Genomic DNA, 21,905 nt, shown 5'->3' with positions numbered 1-21,905 from the left:
TGAAGAAAAGAAAATAATAGGAAAGACAAGGGAGCTCACTCCTCAGCAACGGAACAACGCTTTGCATACAAGTGACAGGCGTCTGACTGAAGGCCTTAGAGAGTCACTGCCAAACAGTACTCAGTTACTGGGGAAGAAGTGTCACAGACTATCTGACTCAAAATCATGCAGCTTCACATGCTCAGCAAATTTTGAAGATCATTCTGAAAGTGAACTTGCGCACTGCATCCTGTTATCAAACCAATACAAAAGATAATATTTACCTTGTTAATGTCCACACATTCCAGTTTTGGCACCTCCACTGTCTCTTGCTCCTCACTGCTTCCCTCGTCTATGTCACTGTCTTCATCCTGAGCAGAGTCTCTTTTCTGCTCTCCAGCGGAAAACCTGGCAGCCTTTTTGTCCGTCTCCACCTCCGCTGGGTTTCCTGTCACAGTGACCTTTTTCTGCTCCGCACCGTCTTCATTCAGGAAAGTCTCTCCCGCCACACTACAAGAAGGGCTGTCAATCCCACTGTCCCTATTGGGAATTTTACCATTACTGTTCAGCTCCACGGATGAGTCCTTAGGCCCAGGCTCTTCCGTGGGGTCTTTCCTGACCTGCACATCAGCACAATCTTCAGCGCTTGTGGTGTCATCTATATTTAGTTCTTTAATTTTCATTATGTCTGCGTTAGACAGTTCAGTGCTACATAACATGCCAGGTTCGTTCTCATCCAGCTCTTTATTTTCATTGGTAGAAGATGCAGTAGAACCTACTGCATCACAGATGCTTGGGCAACACTGTTTGGAAGAGTCTGTCTCAGGTTCCATTTTAAAAGCTAAGTTGAACTGGTTTCTTTGAACAGCATGGATGGGCCTCCTGCAAATGAAGACAAAGACAAAGACACTGGGTCGTTGGCATCACATACAAATCCACTTTGAAGCTAGTGTCCTTGGTTTAACCTCTAGTGCCTTTCAGACCAGAGGCTATGTCTAATTTCAGATTGAGTGAGGTGGCCTGCCTCAAGTGGCAAATTCTGGGTCTGTCATTAAAAAGCCAGCTAATTGTCAAGCTTGCTTACCACTACGAGGTATGTCAGCTGAACTTTCTGCTTCATGCCCTCAAATGCTTTGGGCTGTCTCTGTAAGCTTCTTCTTTTCATTTATTTAAAACTACAACCGGGTACAGAAATGTCTTTAAAATATCTTTAAAATATAACAAGTGGTTGCCATAAATATTTATATTATATTAAACCATAACAAATTTCAGTTTTTAAAGGAATTGAAACCCACAAATTCGTCCCATTAGAAATTTAAGAGAACCATATTGAGGAAGTCATGGCCTTCAGCAAAGTCACTCCTAAATAATGAATAAATCATTTATGGTTTGCTAAAAGACTAGCCAGATATATTTATCTTCATAACAGACTGCAACATCCCAAGGGAATGAAATTATAAAAGTAATTTATAGCATACTTACTCAACATTTTTAACACCAAGAAACAGTCATATCAGTTCTTGGTTCTCTGATAAGTTAACCAGTTTTAAAATCAATCATGTCTAGAGAAAATCTGTCCAACCTAAATAAATCACTTGTTGTCCAAGCACACCTATGCCAGGACTGAATCGTGTCTCTTAGTGTATGGTTATGTATTTATCCTATTGGAATCTGGGCTGGCAGCCCAACATCATTTTTACTGGTGCATAAAAAACTTGTAAACCATCATCAATTATCAGGCACATTTCAAAACTCTCCATTAGGTTTTAGATGGACTTGGCTTAATTGCTGTATTAAAATAGACACACCATTTTATGTATTTCACATTTTTGAGTTGTTATACTTTCATTCTGCATTGTTACAACGTATTTTCCCCTCCATGAGTTATTTAAGGAAGAGAGGTGGACAGCAAAAGTAACCAAAAGTACTTACCTAATACTTTCGAATTTTTCAATGAGTCTGTTAATGTCTGGTGAGGTCTGTGTTGTTTCTTCTTCAGGCACTGGGCTTCTTGTTGACTTGGGATCTGCTGGCAAAGGCCTAGATGGTGCTGGAGGAATCTTCTCATGCCCGGCAGGCTGGAGATGAACAGGTTTTGGAGGTACTGAAAACAAACAAGAGAGAGAAAAAGGAATGTTCTGTCTTTCAGCGACCAAGCCGATTGCTCCACCTCTACAAAGCTGAAAAGGCCATTGCTTTATTACAGTAACATCAATGTAGCGCCAGGCTGTCTTTATATATAAGAGCAATTTGTTTCAAGCCAAGACTCACTGGGCTTCTCTTTTGCATTTTGGTAGATCTTTCAAAGACTGACAGAACGTAACCACTTCCTTGTTGCTAAACAGGATGCATAGCACACATAGACACTGCATTTTGCAAAAGCTCTACCACAACCCCCAGTCTTGAGATGAGCATTTTCGGTAGTAGTGACCCAGAACTTTGAGTTCTTTTGGATTAAAGCACTGAACAAAACTGATTAGCTTTAATAGCGATTTTTAAAGATCTTCTCTCATGCTTATTCTCCTGGAAATTCAGAAAGCAAATCAAGAATTGACCGTATTCCTTTCTTTTTTCCTGCCCCCACCTCTTTAAGGTATAAACCGCAGAAATTTCCTTCCTCTTTTGCTGCTGCACTAAACATGCTACTGTAAGAAAGCCCTTACCAAGTACTGCACTCTACTCTTTTGGTGGGGGCGGGAAAGAGCATTAGTCCTACTGCAGCAGTCTTTTGGAAAATGCAGCAAGCCATGCGAGGTCCTCATATTGTTCACAAGTAAATAGTAGTTTTTCAAGCATGCAAGTGGTTACCCATAGCAACAGGGTTCATGTCATCTCACTGTTCCATACAGCCGAAAGCAACTTAACTTAACTGGCCTTTAAACTAGATACTGTAAAAAAAGGGCAATTAACTCCAGTTGTTCGCATCCTTCAACAGTTGCTGGCAAAATATGCTCAGGTTCAGACTGCTTAATGGGGAAAAGGGTAAAGTTTAAAATTTTGAGACTCTCTCTAAAGCGTGTTGGGTTCAACATTAAAATAAATATGCACTGTGTTTTTGTATAATATCATCAACATATATGACACGTTACAAAGAAACATATGCAAAACAGACAGGAATTTTTTAAAAAATATTTAACCCAGTGGGAAACATCAAAGTAAAACATAAAATGTTGTCAACTTCCTCTTAACTTGAAGCAGGTGGAGGGTGCGGTGGGCGGGGGGGGGGGGGGGGAGGATGGGACAAAAGTGGCTAAAATGAAAAGAGAAAGAAAAGGTTTGGAAAACTATTACGTTTTAACACTTACTGGCACTGTAAGTGCTAAGGTATGAATATATCACCTGCAATGGACAAAGCAAAGTAAAGATATAAAAATTGATGTCCACGAGGAACATTTTGCATTGCGATTTGTCAGGTAACCCATTAAAATATATGTTGGAACGCTGATTTCTGCCTTAAAGGGAGGGACCCCTGACCATTAGGTCCAGTCGTGACCGACTCTGGGGTTGCGCGCTCATCTCGCATTCTTGGCCGGCATACAGCTTCCAGGTCATGTGGCCAGCATGACAAAGCCGCTTCTGGCAAACCAGAGCAGCACATGGAAACGCCGTTTACCTTCCCGCTGTAGCGGTTCCTATTTATCTACTTGCATTTTGACGTGCTTTCGAACTTAAAGGAGTTCATTAAAGAACATCAGCTTACAAGACATCATTTGGGGGCATTACAGTTAGAATCCATCAAGGGGTCTGGTTTCCAGGTTCAGAGGGAGCTGGTTATTAGTCCCAAATAAGCATGATCCCAGGTAAGGTCCAAAAATGGCAACCACTGGGCAGAAGGTGGTCACATGATAGGCAAGAGGTAAAGTTCCAATATTTTTTTTCAGCAGCGACACATCATTCATTCAACCTGTATTCTAAGAAAGAACATGCCAGACCTGGAGATGGTGCAAGAAATGTGTGGTTGTGAGTGGATGGAAGGGCTTCCAGGCTGTATCCTGTTAAAGGATATAATTTGATTATTAATGATCCAACCCATCTTTTTCTATATATACTGGCATAGAAAACAATTTAATAGATCTTGCAGATTGTGAAATTTAGACTGCATACACACTATACCTTCAAAGCACATTCCTTCCCTCAAACAATTCTAGGCACTGCAGTTTATCCCTCACTGCCTTGCAATTTTTTAGCAAACCCTTAACAAACTACAGTGCTCAGAATTCTTTGAAGGGGAAAATGTGTTTTGAATATGCTTTAAAGGTATACTGTGTATGCAGTCACACATTTTTCATACAACAGATCCTGGAGAAATCTCTTTGGAATGAACCTTTTAAATATATATTTATTACCCTTAGACTGGATTTCAATTGCTAACACGTTATTTCAATTAAATTTAGCATGCTATACTTTTTTTAGTTCAGAAGCAGCCATTCTTCAAGATTGTCCTGGCCCACCTGCCATGTGCAAATGTCTCAATCCCTGAAGATTTTAATGGAACAGAATGGCAGCAAATTAGTCTATCATACTAGTTTTAGGGAAGTTTTTAATCTGTGATATTTGATGTATTTTAATGTTTGTTGGAAGCCGCCCAGAGTGATAGGGGAAGCCCAGCCAGATGGGCGGGGTATGAATATATTATTATTATTATTATTATTATTATTATTATTATTCAGAACATGCCTTCGAGGTGAATAGTGGGCAAATGGTGCACTGCAATAAAAATCAACACAAAAAGTGGAACCCAAACCGTACCTTTCTGTTCCATTGATATCAACCCAGTTGAAGTAATAAACCTCCGTGCCACTGCAATGTGCTTCAGATCAAAACTTACACCACTTATGCTACTTTCTGAATAGCCTTGTGAAGTCCAGCCCTCACTATTATTACTATAATTAATAAATTTCTATATTGCCCTTCATCCAAGGATCGCAGGGAGGTTTAAAATAAAAAACCACAAATATACTAACACAGTAACAAACAAAAACAATAACCCACCTAGTTATCGTTACAGGTAGGTAGCCGTGTTGGTCTGAGTCGAAGCAAAATAATAAAAAAAATTCCTTCAGTAGCACCTTAAAGACCAACTAAGTTTTTATTTTGGTATGAGCTTTCGTGTGCATGCACACTTCATCAGATACACTTGAAACAGTTATCGCAATCCATACATGGAAGCCCTCTAGCTCATACAGCCTCTCAGAAGGCCTAATGGGGTAAGCATGTATTTTTCAACACATTTTTTTAATAACACCAATAAATTACAAACCTTGGGGTTTTGGCAGAGGATGTTTTTTGGCCAAATGGCATTTGGTTTTGGGCTTTCTTCCAGGTTGAAGAGTGCACTGAATGGGATCCACACGCTGCAACTCACTACATGTTTCCAGCACTGTCCTTGAGTCAATGTGACATTTGATTTGAAAAGAAGAATGAGGGCAACCTGGAATAAAGAAATGAATTCGTATTTACTCCCTCCTTTTGCGAATGAGTAAGCAAAAGACTCTGTCACGTGAAGTGATCTAATGATTGACACATCTACTGTACGCCAAAGTCATCAGTTTAAATTTATCCATCCCTACTGTCATCATGCAAAGGATGGCTGATAACAGAAAGATAGCAGCTTTCATGAACAATTTTTCAAGAAGAGTATTACATAATCTGCATTGAGGTTCTTCTGCAATCAAGTGGTGTATACATTTTAGAAATAAACAAATAATCCAGACCAGGGCTGTGGAAACTATGACCCTGAAGGCATGGTGTTGGCTTCCAACTCCCATCAGTCCTAGTCAGCATGACCAATTGTCAGGAATGATGGGAGCTGTAGTCCGGCAATGTTTGGAGGGCCACAGATTCCTCAACCTTGCTCTAAATTTATTAAAATAATCTAAACTTGAATGGCTGTGGGGATACTCATATAATTGGGGGAAAAAATTGTGTGGTGACAGGGACCATGTCAACCCCCACCTCTGATGTACATGTGCTGAAAAATTCAAAATATTATATAACACGCTAGCAGGCATTAGTAATAGCTACCAGTTAGGTATTATCAGGAACTGATTGGTCGTTTAACCAACTGAGCTGGTGTGTTTGCTCATTTAAAGTACTAGAAGGAAAAGAAAAACACCATTATGAATATATGTGCCATCAGTGTTGCATTTCAGAAGTTCTGAGGACCTGCCCTCTTCCTCAACCCAGTATGGTTAATGTTCATGAGCAACTCAAAAAGTAATGTTATCCATATTTTTACTTCAATTTTGAGAAAACTGAAAACAAACCCATATGCTCCCTTAAAAGGACCAAGTTGAAAATAACACTACAGCTCTATGTGGTCTGTCTGCTGATCTCAAAGAGTCAATACTAGTGATAAGTGCCAACCAATGACCACAAAAAAACCAGAATCGTAGAGTTGGAAGGCACACCAAGGGGGATATAGTCCAACCCCCTGCAATGTAGGAATCGCGACTAAAGTATCCATGAAACTAATACCCTGGTTCATGCAAGCAATGTAATGACACGCAAGCAAACAAACATAGATGTTCACACACCCCCTTCTGTGAACTCTGAAACCACAACTTGCCAAAGTTCCCATTCACAAAAAAGTAACTGCAATGCGTCATGTGAATTCATAACTTCGATATCATAGTGGTCATTACTTTAAGGTTACCAGGCGTCCCCGTTTCCCGGGGACAGTCCCCGGATTTACAAATCAGTCCCCTGACAAAATCCATCTATTTAGTAGGAAGTTGAAAAGTGTTCCTGGATTCTTTTTTGGGGGGGGGGGAATTGGTAACCTTACATTACTTGGCATCATTTATCTCTCTGCCTCTGTCTCTCTGTCATTCTCAAAGGTTATACACTTGCTAGTCAAAGACTAAAAAGAATCACACTTGCATATCCAGGTTGAAATGCAGCTAGGAGGTGAGGAAGAGAGGAGACCAAAGGAGTTGTGTGTCCACTCCTGGCTTCATGAGTGCAGCCACAACACACAGCACTTTCCAGATGAAAGTGTGGGGGGGAGAGGGGCCTTGGAACTGGGTTTATGTGATCACTCAGCAGAGCTGCAGGCTGAGTGGAAGGGTTTGAGCAACCATCCCTGGACTGCTTATTCTCAAGACTGAATCATTACAGGGTGTTTGTGAAATAGTGGTAAAAACATTATTTCATCCTCCTACTTTTAAAAGCATTATTTATTTCTAATACTTGCTTTGGAAATGCATCCATGTATCACAAACTGATAAAAGCAGCGTTTTCTGGGATGGTGCAAGCTAACAGCTCAGTTGTTTTAAATGGACCTCATCAATCTATATCAGCTAACAATCTTTCTCAGAGAATGCAAAGAACATGGTTCAGTGAACTCCTAGTTGATTATTAAAAAGCCACTTCCTTATCAAAAGTCACCACCTACGTCATAAGTGAAAACAAGAAACAAGCAATGCTTTAAGAAAAAGAAAAACCCAACATCATGCAATAGAAGCAAGCTACACAGTACACTCTTCCACTCCCCCCCCAAAAAAACCACCTTATGGTGACATTATATTTATATTAATAATAATTTATAACTGCACTAGAAATATAGGCGCAGTACAGAAATAAAAATTCCCAATCCTGTCCATAGGTCGCAATCTAAAGTGCATGAGACAAATAGCAGGGGCACAGCAATAACAAAATTACTGCCCCTTCTCTTCTGGGCTGCCTATGGGACAAGTATAGCAGAACCCTGAAAGTGGCAGACAGATGGTGGAAGAACCCTGAGGGAAATGGACTGGATCATGAGTCCACTTTAGTCCTGTGGATACCATTACAAGGTGGTATGAGGGCTGCAGCACTGCCTTTGTCCATTCCTCACTGCTTTTACAAAGCTCCAGAAGTCACCCAGTCACTCACAGCCTTGTGTGTTAGTGTGCTGGGCTCCTTGCTGCTGTGTGCTTTGAAAGGAATTGAGCAAATTCCCCTGGGAGTGAGGGCACCTGATGACATTCTGTTGCTCTCAGAAGAAGCTGTATTAGGGAAAACATGGCTGCCTCCAGTAAAAACTGAGGGCTGTCATTCTTTTTACCTTGTATGAGATCCCTCTGAGAGCCAGCGTGGTGCAGTGGACCTGGGAGACCAGGGTTCATATCCCCACTTGGCCATGAAGCTCACTGGGTGACCTTGGGCCAGTCACTCACTGCTAGGGTTGCCAGACTCAATAGTGGACAGGACTTCTGTGCCTTTAATTGCCCTGCTCTCTTTTGAGTCTGGAAACCTTTAAGAGAAACCAGCAGACCCTTTGCTTGGAAATTAAACAAAGGGTCTGCTGGTTTCTCTTTAAGGTTTCCAGACTCAAAAGAGAGCAGGGCAATTAAAGGCATAGAGGTCCTGTCCACTATTGAGTCTGGCAACCCTATTCACTGCCTCTCAGCCTAAGCTGCCTCATAGGGCTGTTGTAATGATAAAATGGGGAGCAGGAGAACTATGTATGCTATCTTGAGTTTCTTGAAGAAAGAGGCAGGAGAGAAATGAAATGAAATGCTTGGTGCCACCTGTGCTGGTAAGGTACTATCCCATCTAATCAGCCCACTCAACAATATTATCTAGTTCATATCATATGCTATCTAGCCACGGGAACCAACAGCCACAGTTAAGACAAACTGGCCTTATCCAAGACATGTAACTATGTCGCACAATAGCAAGAAACTACTCACAAACACTATATAGCCTGGCCTGAGCTACTAAAATGTCGCCTTACATATCCTATTTGGGACGTTGCTTCTCTAATTCAGCTGACACTCACACTTAGACCACACATCTGAAAACAAGAAGCAAGAGTGAATCTGTCAATGGGAACCAAATCATCTCAAGAATTAATATTTTCTTTCCAAATGAAGTAACTCTTTAGGACTGTTTAGGTTTTTAAATTAAAACCTTTATCTTTTAACAATTCCAGTTCAAACAAGATAACTATAAACAGTCAATTAATAAAGCAATAGAAGTTGACCACTTAGTTCATCATCTAAGGCCCCATCTGCACTATACATTGAAAACACTATCAAACAACTTTAAACAGTCATGGCTTCTTCCAAAAATTCCTGGGAAATGTAGTTTGTTAATGTGTTCTGCACATTCTGAGGAAACTCCTATTCCATTCACAGAACTTCCATTCGCAAAGTTCCCTGGGAAGAGGGACTGACTGTTAAAAACCCTCTGAGACCGATATCTCTGTGAGGAAACATGGGTTTCCTAAATATGCATCATCCACCATTGTGCTATCATATAGCTGCTCCTACACCATTCCCAGTAACATATTCAAATTTCAGCATATGTTGATAGGGCAGATTGCATAGTTACATTTTACTCTAACAATGACTGCAGCTTCAGGGTTTAAAAAATGTGTACAATAAAAGTATATTTAAATATAGTTGTTGCAAGTACTTGTCCACATTACATATTCCACTGAAGGAATTAGCAGAAGCAGAAAAAGATAACTGCCAAGAGTTGTTCACAGTAAATTTTCTAACAAAAATTTTGTTGCATAGAGCAACCACTGCTTGATAGTCTTCAACTGCAATCCTACACACACCTGGGAGAAAGTCCCATTGAAGTCAAAGAGGTTTCCTGCTGAGTAGGCATGTATAGGATTGTGCTATTATTGATTTACTTCAAATAGGTGTTTGTCTGCCCTTCATTGCAAAGCAACATCATGGCAGACTCCATAATCACTGAAGCAGCGCATATATTAAAATACTCTTCGTAGCCAGGAAATGACACATAAATAAGAACAGACATTAAAGGAAAAGCAACTAAATGCCTGGACAAAAAGATATGTCCTCAGCTACTGCCTAAAACCCATAAGAGGAGGTGAAAGCCATATCTCAAGACAGAAGGGCTTGGGTTGTCACAAAGAGAGTCTTAGCAAGCTGCGAAACCACCAGGTCTCTCCTCCCCCACAGATGGGCAGGTCAATATGGGAGAAGGTCAGGGTATTTTCAAGTGCTTGCAGCACTTACTAAGTACACTGTGAGCACCCAGATATCAAGAAGATTGTGGGGTGGAGGGAGGGGTAGTCAATAAAAGCATTCCAGTACAGTCTGTAGTTGCACCTTTAATGGTAAAAGCAAGCCAGCAAGCAATACTTACATGCGCTTCAGTTGTTTCCAGATATAAAACGCATGCTCCTCTGTGAACTTTCACTTCACCCGCTGCCAAAGTGAATCTCGTTTTTTTACTTCTGCTTTGCTCTATGCACTACCTTTGCATTTAACAGGAACTGAGCTTTTGTAAAAACACATGAACTGCAGTTGTCATAGCAAAGACTGATAAAAATCAACCCACTTTGTATCCCTGAAAAACTTTGCTTAATAAATAAAAGGATGCTATTTCATGTTAAGGAGAAGCAAATGCTGTTTAAAAACCATTTGTTTTAAAGCAAAACATGGCTTATACAATACAATAAAGTAGGAAACTAATATTTTTGTAAGGAAACCTTCAACTTTCGAGATCAGCTGGACAGAGAAAATGGGAGGCTTGAGAGAAGCACCACTGTTGCTTAGTGAAATAGGATAACTAGACCAAGCAAGAAGTCTTTTGGCATGCCTTTCATAAAAGCACCAATGTTTTAATCTCAGCTATTGACAGAGCAAAATTATCCTTATAGATAAAAAGTTGAGACGTATAAAAGGAAAGTATACAAGTAAGCATGCCCAGACTCACAAAGATTAAGTGAAAGAACTTACTAGAATGTATCAATAAAATGTTCCCATGAAACAAGACAACAGAAACAAGCACTGTGTATTTCAAGTAATAAAACCCATCACACATCTTGATGCAATTTACGTGTGTATATGAAAAGAAACAATTAAAACTACCCAGGTCAGGGAGCAAGGTTGTACACACATGGAAACGGAGTGTACAACCCCCCCTCAACATAGTCCACACACAATCTAGATCTTTTGCCTATTTTTTTGCTAAAGAGCACTTCTTAAGAATCTGGTTTCATTGCAGGAATAAAAACTCATTGCTGATTGATTCTGATTTGCCCTGCAGTGTGTCCACTGAAAACAGATGGGGGCAGTTGTGGCAATGGGACCCGTGCCAAATGACACTGTGGGTCAATGTATACCAAGATCACAATCACACTTCCTTCTTTGCTTACCTGAAAGATTGGCACCAAAGGAAAGGCAGTAGAATGCCAGTATGCTTACATTTATTAAAAATATAACTTTGCAAGGGATTGTAACTGATGAGATTTTGTGGGTATATTTTGGAATGGCAAAGAAAAATGTCTGATAACTGTGACTGGTGCCCTTCTTCCAACAGAAACTAAACCCAGATAAGAATTGCACCCCTGAAGCCTTCCCCCTACTCAGACCAGTGTGGTGATTATAAACATATAATTTTATAACCTGAAAATACATTGTTTCTCTGTATGTTATTACTAGCTAAGCAATCTGATCCCAGTCTTCATTTTAATGTGGAGGAATAATCTGCTCATAGTATGAATGTCTTTTGTTCTTCAGGCCTAAATCTCTTCTCTTTATAATCATCTGTGCCATTGAGAAATCTAGCAGCTGCTCTGGCCTTCCATACTGAGTTTACATACCACACTTCTGACTGCAGAAATCCATTGTTGTGACTTTAAGTATGTTGTCCAGAGCACAAAAACAGCTCAAATTAAATGAGGTCTGCAGTTAATTAGACAGTTGATTTTTGCATGAAGGTGCATCAAAGCTCCAGAACTATCAAGCCAAAGTACAATGTAACTATCAAACACAATCATTTGACAAAGGCATCCAAGGTACCTCTAATATCAACACTGTACATTCATCACCATACAGTATTTGGAAGGCAGCTGTGACTAAGGGTTTACTAAAGGGAAGGAGCTGGATTGGAATATAGAGGAAAAACATACATCATTTGGCAGAAACTATCTGACTTTGTCTCTAAAGACTAATTATGCATCTTGAAACGAAAACCACTAGCATGGTAATATTCCATGAATACAAAGAAATTACTAAAAAAGAAAAAGCAGATACATTTCATATTCACTGAGTAAACTGGGTGATGACAAAAGAAGACCTGAAGATAACACAGCTGGGGCAAACAGCTTCTCTTTGTGCACCCAGAAAAGAAAACATGAAAACAAAAAACAGTAATACTCAAAAGAGATCAAATGAAAAACAAATCCACCATTTATCTAAAGTTTTTAAAGTTCTGTTAGTTTATAATAGATGACAATCTGATTACAAATTTATTTAGGAGCCTTTTGGCACTTTGTTGTTGTTTAGTCGTTTAGTCGTGTCCACCTCTTCGTGACCCCATGGACCAGAGCATGCCAGGCACTCCTGTCTTCCACTGCCTCCCGCAGTTTGGTCAAACTCATGTTTGTAGCTTCGAGAACACTGTCCAACCATCTTGTCCTCTGTCGTCCCCTTCTCCTAGTGCCCTCCATCTTTCCCAACATCAGGGTCTTTTCCAAGGATTCTTCTCTTCTCATGAGGTGGCCAAAGTATTGGAGCCTCAGCTTCACGATCTGTCCTTCCAGTGAGCACTCAGGGCTGATTTCCTTAAGAATGGATAGGTTTGATCTTCTTGCAGTCCATGGGACTCTCAAGAGTCTCCTCCAGCACCATAATTCAAAAGCATCAATTCTTCGGCGATCAGCCTTCTTTATGGTCCAGCTCTCACTTCCATACATCACTACTGGGAAAACCATACCCTGATTCTCATATTTTAAGACATACCCATAAAATAAGCCATAGCAGGATTTTTAAGCATTCAAGGAATATAAGCCATACCCCGAAAATAAGACATAGTGATAGGCGCAGCAGCAATGCCGGCCGCGGCAGGAGGAGGAGGAAAAAATAAGACATCCCTTGAAAATAAGCCACAGTGTGTTTTTTTGAGGAAAAAATAAATATAAGACGTGTCTTATAATATGAGAAACACGGTAGCTTTAACTATACGGACCTTTGTCGGCAAGGTGATGTCTCTGCTTTTTAAGATGCTGTCTAGGTTTGTCATTGCTTTTCTCCCAAGAAGCAGGCGTCTTTTAATTTCGTGACTGCTGTCACCATCTGCAGTGATCAAGGAGCCCAAGAAAGTAAAATCTGTTCCCCTCGATGATGGTGAGAGGAAGATATTTGGGTCTCCCAGAATCAGAGCGTCTCTGCAAATGTAGTAAACAGGAACCTGATACTTTGGAGCATATTTTCTTTTCCTGTGAATTTGGAACTCATGCCAGAAGACAACTATTAGAGGCCTTGCAACTCAATTGGCTGATTTCCAAACTACCAACCGTTCAGGTCCTACTATCGGACAGGGATGATCAAATTACTACATCCGTAGCTGAATTTTTGAGTGCTGTCCATGCAGAAAGGCTGGGCCATTACAAAGAGAGTTAGTGCTCCTTAATTGGTAGGTGGTGTGGCAGTGTTTGGTGTAGTATTTATATATATCTATACTCTTCCTGGAGTTAAGGAACTGACTGGGATAAGCCTTGCTCAACTGAGTCTGTATTTTATATAATCTGTATATAAATTTTATGTGATAATGTGTGGTTTGATATGCCTAATAAAGGATATTTGAACGTAAAATCTCTCACTGCCTCCATTTCTTCCCCTTCTATTTGCCAGGAGGTGATGGGACCAGTGGCCATGATCTTGGTTTTTTTTATGTTGAGCTTCAGACCATATTTTGCACTCTCCTCTTTCACCCTCATTAAAAGGTTCTTTAATTCCTCCTCGCTTTCTGCCATCAAGGTTGTCTCATCTGCATATCTGAGGTTGTTGATATTTCTTCCAGCAATCTTAATTCCGGCTTGGGATTCATCTAGTCCAGCCTTTCGCATGATGAATTCTGCATATAAGTTAAATAAGCAGGGAGACAATATACAACCTTGTCGTACTCCTTTCCCAATTTTGAACCAATCAGTTGTTCCATATCCAGTTCTAACTGTAGCTTCTTGTCCCACATAGAGATTTCTCAGGAGACAGATGAGGTGATCAGGCACTCCCATTTCTTTAAGAACTTGCCATAGTTTGCTGTGGTCGACACAGTCAAAGGCTTTTGCATAGTCAATGAAGCAGAAGTAGACGTTTTGGCACTTTAAAAGTGATCCCCCCTCCCCATCCCCACCCCTCCCCACCCCTTCTCTACATAAGTGCCTGGAAACTTCCATTTCACTGTATCTGAAGAAGTGTGCATGCACACGAAAGCTCATACCAAAATAAAAACTTAGTTGGTCTTTAAGGTGCTACTGAAGGAATTTTTTTATTGGCACTTTAAAGAATAACAGATTTATGAGATTCATGAAGTAGAAAGATGGTGGAGAATTTCATTCTGTTTGTTCTTTAATGCCAAACTACCTAATTTGCACTAGCGGCAGCTAGACTGGTGACTGGGAGCGGCCGCCAAGACCACAGAACACCGGTCCTGAAAGATCTACATTGGCTCCCAGTATGTTTCCAAGCACAGTTCAAAGTGTTGGTGCTGACCTTTAAAGCCCTAAATGGCCTCGGTCCAGTATACCTGAAGGAGCGTCTCCACCCCCATCATTCTGCCCGGACACTGAGGTCCAGTACCGAGGGCCTTCTGGCGGTTCCCTCGTTGCGAGAAGCCAAGTTACAGGGAACCAGGCAGAGGGCCTTCTCGGTGGTGGCGCCCGCCCTGTGGAACGCCCTCCCATCAGATGTCAAAGAGAAAAACAGCTACCAAATTTTTAGAAGACATCTGAAGGCAGCCCTGTTTAGGGAGGCTTTTAATGTTTAATAGATTATTTTATTTCATTTTTCTGTTGTAAGCCGCCCAGAGTGGCTGGGGAAACCCAGCCAGATGGGCGGGGTATAAATAATAAATTATTATTATTATTGTGCTTTTACAAATGTGGGGAACACGATCAGGCTAAAAGAAAGCAATAATAAAAGCTCTATGTATTTCAATATAATGAGGTAAAACCAGAGCCACGAAGTTATACTCAATTAGCAATACTCCAGAGACTTGGGGAAGGGCAGTCTCTCGGTGGTACACCATTTCTTCTGGATGTATCCCAGGATCAATCTCTGAAATCTGCAGGTAGGGTGGGAAATGTCTCATGTCTGAAACCCTGGATAGCCACCTCTGGCTAGAGAGGCCAATAATTTATAGAATCATATAATTGCAGAATTGGAAGGGGTACCAATGGTAATCTAGTTCAGGCCCCTACAAAGCAGGAATCTTTTGCCCAACGTGGGGCTCGAACCCATGATATTGAGATTAAGAGTCCCATGCTCTACCAACTGAGCTATCCCAGCTCAATATAAGGCAGCTTCCTATGTCTATTTTCTACAAATACATGTACACTCCAAGTGGCTTATAGAAAACAAAAAGTCTACAACAACAATACAGTCTGAGAATAGGAAACTCTGGGCTTCCAGTTCCTGTCCTGCGCCATGGCGATGGCTCTCTCAACATCAGGCACAGGCTGAAAAAAGGGGATGGACGGGGTTAAACCATCCCTTATAAACCTCTCAGGGTACACACAGATCAGCGCATGGATAGGTGGAGGCGCTAGGAGGTTCTACGCACTTTGCCCTGATGCGAACCCCCCCCCTCCCAAATCGCCATTGGATGCTGTGATGTTCCTATGGACCCACTGAAGTTCCTATAGAGATTATAAACTTGGCTAAGCAATGCCCACAAATTACACAGCAAGCTAGAACCAAGCCACGTGTGTCATCTTTTACAAGGTGATGGTTCATGACTCATACCATCTTATGACCACAGTTAATGAGCTCACCACAGAGAATGACAAGATTTAAGAAGGACGTAAAGTAAATCCAACACACATAACTAAAGTCTTGGCAGTCAGGATTTCCCCCCCTTCAAATGAGAACTCATCCAACCTGCATGGAAAAGAAACAAAATTACTTACATTCAGGTTGGTGAGTAATAGCCAAATCCTCTCCCACATACAAAAGAGAGTATACAAGTTACTGAAAAAAGGAGCGAACTACAACGTCTAGACATTTGTGTCACAGCACCAAGTCATTTTAGATCAAATTTACACAAAAGTTTAGGGATTAGCCGCAGATTCAGAATGCTAGCTTACATCTTGAGCTAACTATGCTTGCTAACAGGGATGAAAAGCCTTTTTGTGTTCATGAGCACATTTGCAAACTAGAAAAGCTGCCATGCGTACCCCCCACCACACACACGCCACAACCTATTCTATTAGCTACAATAGAATTCTTCATTTAAACCAAATGTCAGTATTGGGAGGGACCCTGTATTAGCAAAACCATCAGTTTATTTTTGCTCACTAGATTTTTGTTTCATTTCATTCTTTCAACTGCAAAATAGCTATCTAGAATTTGTGGTCTGTTCATGCTGAGTCTAAGTGACGACTGGCAAATCTGCTTTGGATTGTGATGTATTTTAATGCATTTTAATCTTTGATTTATTGTCTCATTGTGAACTGACCTTCCATTATTGATGTGGGGTGGCGTAAAATGTTTTAAATTATTATTACTATTACTGCCACCCCTTTTCAGATGTTCAGTAGTACTCAATGTGTTTAAACTAACACGAGGAAGAATACGAGACTGTCACGCATTCATGCTTTTGTACAGCTGCAAAGCTACATAAACACACAGTGTTCCCAATTATGTGGAGACAGGTTGCAGAATACACAAGCAAATGTGTGCATTGCTAGGCGGACTGCTGCAGAGATGCTTCCTCCACTGATCATGCATCACACTGCCAGAACATATGAAAAGGCCTCACATGGCATCACTAGGCCCATTCCAGGCAAAGGGAACTGTGGATAAATCATTAAAAAAATTCCTTCAGTAGCACCTTAAAGACCAACTAAGTTTTTATTTTGGTATGAGCTTTCGTGTGCATGCACACTTCATCAGTTAGCTTTCAGTCGCTTACACGTTCTTCTGGGAAATATGTAGGGCTGCTCCACTTGTTACATATATCCAGTGAAGAGTATTTCTAAATGATGAGTATTCCGTGCTAAAAGGATGCTACAAATCTCTTGTCCCATTCTTCTAGTTCCTCATCAAAGGGATGTGCCAGCCCCACCACCACTATGATGGTGCCAATGCAGACAAGAAACAAGTCAGCAGAGAATAGTGTACATATGCCCGAGACAGTCAGAGCTCCAACAACAAAACAACGAACAGATTCAAAACAACTAAAACAGCTCTAACAAATCTAATATAACAAAGGCGGCAGCAAAAAAACATCATGTAAATAGCAACTGAGCAATATTTGCCTCCAACATCAGTGAAGCATCAATCTGACAAAGGCATTTTTCCAAGGCTAGCAGAGAATGGCACATCTGTGCCATCTAATTCAGTTAAACACACATAGCCTAAATAATTCACAGATTCAAAAGCAGCTCTTGCAAGACACACCAAGAGCTGTAGTTTACTAAAAATCCTTCCTAGATAGCTCCTACACAAAAGCATTTGACTGTGTCGACCACAGCAAACTATGGCAAGCTCCTAGGCAGTATGTGCAGGCTTCAGCAGTATGTGGACCGAGAACTCCCAGAAGTGCAAGCTAGATTTCAAAGGGGCAGAGGAACCAGAGACCAAATAGCAAACATGCTCTGGATTATGGAGAAAGCTGGAGAGTTCCAGAAAGACATATACATTACTTCTGCTTCATCGACTATGCAAAAGCCTTTGACTTTGTCGACCACAGCAAACTACGGCAAGTTCTTAAAGAAATGGGAGTGCCTGATCACTTCATCTGTCTCCTCATCTGTCTCCTGAGAAATCTCTATGTGGGACAAGAAGCTACAGTTAGAACTGGATATGGAATAACTGATTGGTTCCAAATTGGGAAAGGAGTACGACAAGGCTATATATCGCTCCCTGCTTATTTAACTTATATGCAGAATTCATCATGCAAAAGGCTGGACTGGATGAATCCCAAACGGGAATTAAGATTGCCGGAAGAATTATCAACAACCTCAGATATGCTGATGACACAACCCTGATGGCAGAAAGTGAGGAGGAATTAAAGAACCTCTTAATGAGGGTGAAAGAGGAGAGCACAAAATATGGTCTAAAGCTCAACATCAAAAAACCAAGATCATGGCCACTGGTCCCATCACCTCCTGGCAAATAGAAAGGGAAGAAATGGAGACAATGAGAGATTTTACTTTCTTGGGTTCCATGATCACTGCAGATGGTGACAGCAGTCACGAAATTAAAAGACGCCTGCTTCTTGGGAGAAAAGCAATGACAAACCTAACAGCATCTTAAAAAGCAGAGACATCACCTTGCCGACAAAGGTCCATATAGTTAAAGCTATTGTTTTCCCAGTAGTGATGTATGGAAGTGAGAACTGGACCATAAAGAAGGCTGATCGCCAAAGAATTGATGCTTTTGAATTATGGTGCTGGAGGAGACTCTTGAGAGTCCCATGGACTGCAAGAAGATTAAACCTATCCATTCTGAAGGAAATCAGCCCTGAGTGCTCACTAGAAGGACAGATCCTGAAGCTGAGGCTCCAATACTTTGGCCACCTCATGAGAAGAGAAGACTCCCGGGAAAAGACCCTGATGCTGGGAAAGATTGAGGGCACTAGGAGAAGTGGACGACAGAGGACAAGATGGTTGGACAGTGTTCTTGAAGCTACGAACATGAGTCTGACCAAACTGCGGGAGGCAGTGGGAGACAGGAGTGCCTGGCATGCTCTGGTCCATGGGGTCACGAAGAGTCAGACACGACTAAACGACTAAACAACAACAAGATAGTTCCTGTAAATTCTGAAGATGTTGGGTTTACCTAAATATTTGACCTGAGCCAAAATTGATGTTCACATGGATGTTTAGCAAAGCTTTCTCTCACCCTGCAAAAATGTCCCACCTTCTAGCTGAAGCAACTGCATGACACTACCATGACTTTGAGCACTGTGAAAAACAATGAACTCCCCCCCTCCTTACAGTGCAGCATGGGAAATGCAACATGCCCGGTTGCCTCGGTGGGAGAGGAAAGGAAGAAGGCAAATGAGCACCACTCTCAGTCTTCCTGCTCTACAATGCAAGGGTGGGTTCATAACCCCTCTTGGCAATGGAAGATGTTGAGCAATTTGGTTCAGCCATTAGGAAAATATTCTTCTCCTTTACAGTGGGGGCAATGCAGCTTCATATGCCCTCAGTAATAAAAGTATATAGCTAAATAGGATTTGGTACTATAGCAGTGTGATGTCCTCTTGCTCATTTCTGAGATCCTTGATTGGTTTAGTGTGGGGAAGAGAAATGGTGCTGGAAAAACATAATCACTGCCAAGAAAAGGATCTGAATGAATCCATTATTGACCATTATTTAGTCAATGTCTGTCTTTAAAATGAATTCTCTGGCATTTCTACTGATTACTTGACACAGAATTTCATTGCAAACTACTACACTAATGAGGATCAAAGCTTCAACTCCATCCACATATGCACCTCAAGTGTTTTCTAACTGGCAGGAAAGCATGTCTACTTTGCTTGCTGTCCAGGTATGGGAAGGTATAATTTACAAACAAAGCACTAGCTAAGAAAGATGCTTTGCTACCTCTGCAATAAATATAGTAAGTTAGAGAATGTCATCTGGATTCTGTATAACCTGAGGACTTTTGCTAGCACATTGCATTTCTAGTACTAAAAACAATTCATTGGGAAGGGGCCTGAGAAATCTCTTCTCAAATTATTGAGATATTCAAGCAGTTACAGATGGGGTTTCTCAGCTTTCCCCACAGTTGAAATAGCTTTTAGCAAATGTGCCATAGCCAAATCTGAAGTATGAAATGAAATGAACTACAGTGGTACCTCTGGTTAAGAACTTAATTCGTTCCGGAGGTCCGTTCTTAACCCGAAACTGTTCTTAACCTGAAGCACCACTTTAGCTAATGGGGCCTCCTGCTGCCACCGTGCCGCTGTAGCACAATTTCTGTTCTCATCCTGAAGCAAAGTTCTTAACCAAAGGTACTATTTCTGGGTTAGCGGAGTCTGTAACCTGAAGCGTTTGTAACCCGAGGTACCACTGTACATATGTAGCAAACACTACATATGTAGTTCCCCGGGTCTTGAAATACAGAGTCACTATTAAGTAGCAACTGAGCACTAAAGGGGCAGCAAGGAGTGAAGTGTCAACTTTATGCTGCTGCTCCATCAGTAATCCAAACTTTTGCTGGATTTTCCATCAGTAAGCCTAAGCTGGAGGTCTGAATTCTGCTGAAGTACTGTCAAAGCACAACATAAAAGTATTGGTAGGATCTCTTGTGTGCAATCTGAGCAGTACAAACTTGGGCTGAAATGTTTGTATGAATGACCTTTGCATAGGAACATGGGTGTTTACTATGATTGATTGTTCTGATAGCAATCTACCAGTCATATATTTGTGCAAAGGCAACACCAGCTGAAGGGATGCTGGTGGCACTGTGGTCTAAACCACTGAGCCTAGGGCTTGCCGATCAGAAGGTCGGCAGTTTGAATCCCCGTGACGGAGTGAGCTCCCGTTGCTCAGTCCCAGCTCCTGCCCACCTAGCAGTTCGAAAGCACATCAAAGTAGATAAATAGGTACCACTCCGGCGGGAATGTAAATGGCATTTCCGTGTGCTGCTCTGGTTCGCCAGAAGCGGCTTAGTCATGCTGGCCACATGACCCGGAAGCTGTCTGCGGACAAACGCCAGCTCCCTCGGCCTATAGAGTGAGATGAGCGTGCAACCCCAGAGTCGTTCACGACTGTACCTAACGGTCAGGGGTACCTTTACCTTTACCTTTACCACCAGCTGAATTCATGTCCAAGCACTCATAACCAATTCATTAGTTTTAGCACCTACGTATTTTGAACTTTGAGCCAAAATGTGTTGTTGTATGAGCAGAAGGCGCTGCAATTCAAGCAATGGGGTTCCCAATTTTTGGCAGTTTCCCCAGCTACATATCATTCTTCTACAGAGGGTCTCCCAACCCTTAGAAATGAATTTCCAAGAAGTGTAAAAGTCTGCAAAGGGAAGGGAGAGTCAGAAATGCTTGATTATGTGAACAGAATTCCATTCTGTTCATGGGATAGAAATTAGGGCTCTGTTTCGGTGTTTAAGAAATCCCTAGCATTATTTTTTTTATAAAAAAAAAAGACTGTAGAAACTTTTAAAGTTTTGCTAGGAACCAGCAAGGAAGATTAGTAGCTGCTGAGGGTAAAACTCTGTCTCTGCAATTTGCATGTCCTCCCTTCTAATAGGAAAGTATGGTAATAAACTCACTGTCACTTCCATAACAACAAATTCAGTTGCAGATGCAGGTTTTTTTTGTTTTTTTGTTTACTCCTCTAGGAATTAAACTAAGCTGTAAGACTTCTCCAGAAGAATCACATCTAGAAACTTTTCTGACACCCCAATTTTAAATAGTCACCCAAGCCATCTGTCTATGATGCCATAGCATCTCTGGTGCAAAACCATCAAACCTCACGCTTTATATTCTTAATGGCTCGATCATGCAGCTGTTATTATAACTTTCTCCTAAGCTGTCCCCAGAAATGCTGTGCTGTTCTCAGAAGTCCAGAGATTGATTAGGCTATCAGGGATCTATCAAAATGCCTTTATTAGTACATATCACTTCTTCTTCTTTTGTCTCTATGCCAAATGTTTTTTTTGAAATGGAGCAGATGCGTACTGCTGAATTTGTTCATGATAAAATAAAAAACCTATACACATATTTATAGACACTAAAACACATTCTAAAAGAATGCTCTGATTCCATCGCAGGAAGCCATGCTGAATGGAAACAGGGAATGCAGAGAAGGAAAGGTCAAGCTTCAAGGATACAGAGTAGAAGCATCGGGGGCAGTGGAATCACATCCGGAGGGATCTGATACTTTGAGCACAAGGATCCAGAAGGCAAACCACAGAAACTAACAGGAGTATTTTGAGGAAGGCTGCCCAAGCATAGCATTTCAGCATCTTCACTCATGTTGGCAGGAG

At 41.2% G+C, this 21,905-nt stretch overlaps 1 protein-coding gene across 1 annotated transcript in view; it reads right to left on the bottom strand.

Moving 5' to 3' along the window:
- FGD3 (FYVE, RhoGEF and PH domain containing 3) overlaps positions 1-21,905 on the bottom strand; it is a 110,625-nt gene that overhangs the window by 50,245 nt on the left and 38,475 nt on the right. The window contains exons 2-4 of the mRNA XM_035106318.2: positions 5,240-5,410; positions 1,912-2,083; positions 264-861 (exon numbers count right to left, since the gene is read on the bottom strand). Of these exons, the coding sequence (XP_034962209.2) occupies positions 264-861; positions 1,912-2,083; positions 5,240-5,410 (941 nt within the window). The remainder of the gene's footprint in view (positions 1-263; positions 862-1,911; positions 2,084-5,239; positions 5,411-21,905) is intronic.

This window comes from Zootoca vivipara, chromosome 2 (genome assembly GCF_963506605.1).
Source record: "Zootoca vivipara chromosome 2, rZooViv1.1, whole genome shotgun sequence".
NCBI lineage: Eukaryota > Metazoa > Chordata > Lepidosauria > Squamata > Lacertidae > Zootoca > Zootoca vivipara.
The sequence above is the reverse complement of the archived record's forward strand: the minus strand, read 5'-3'. Positions and strand labels throughout refer to the sequence as shown.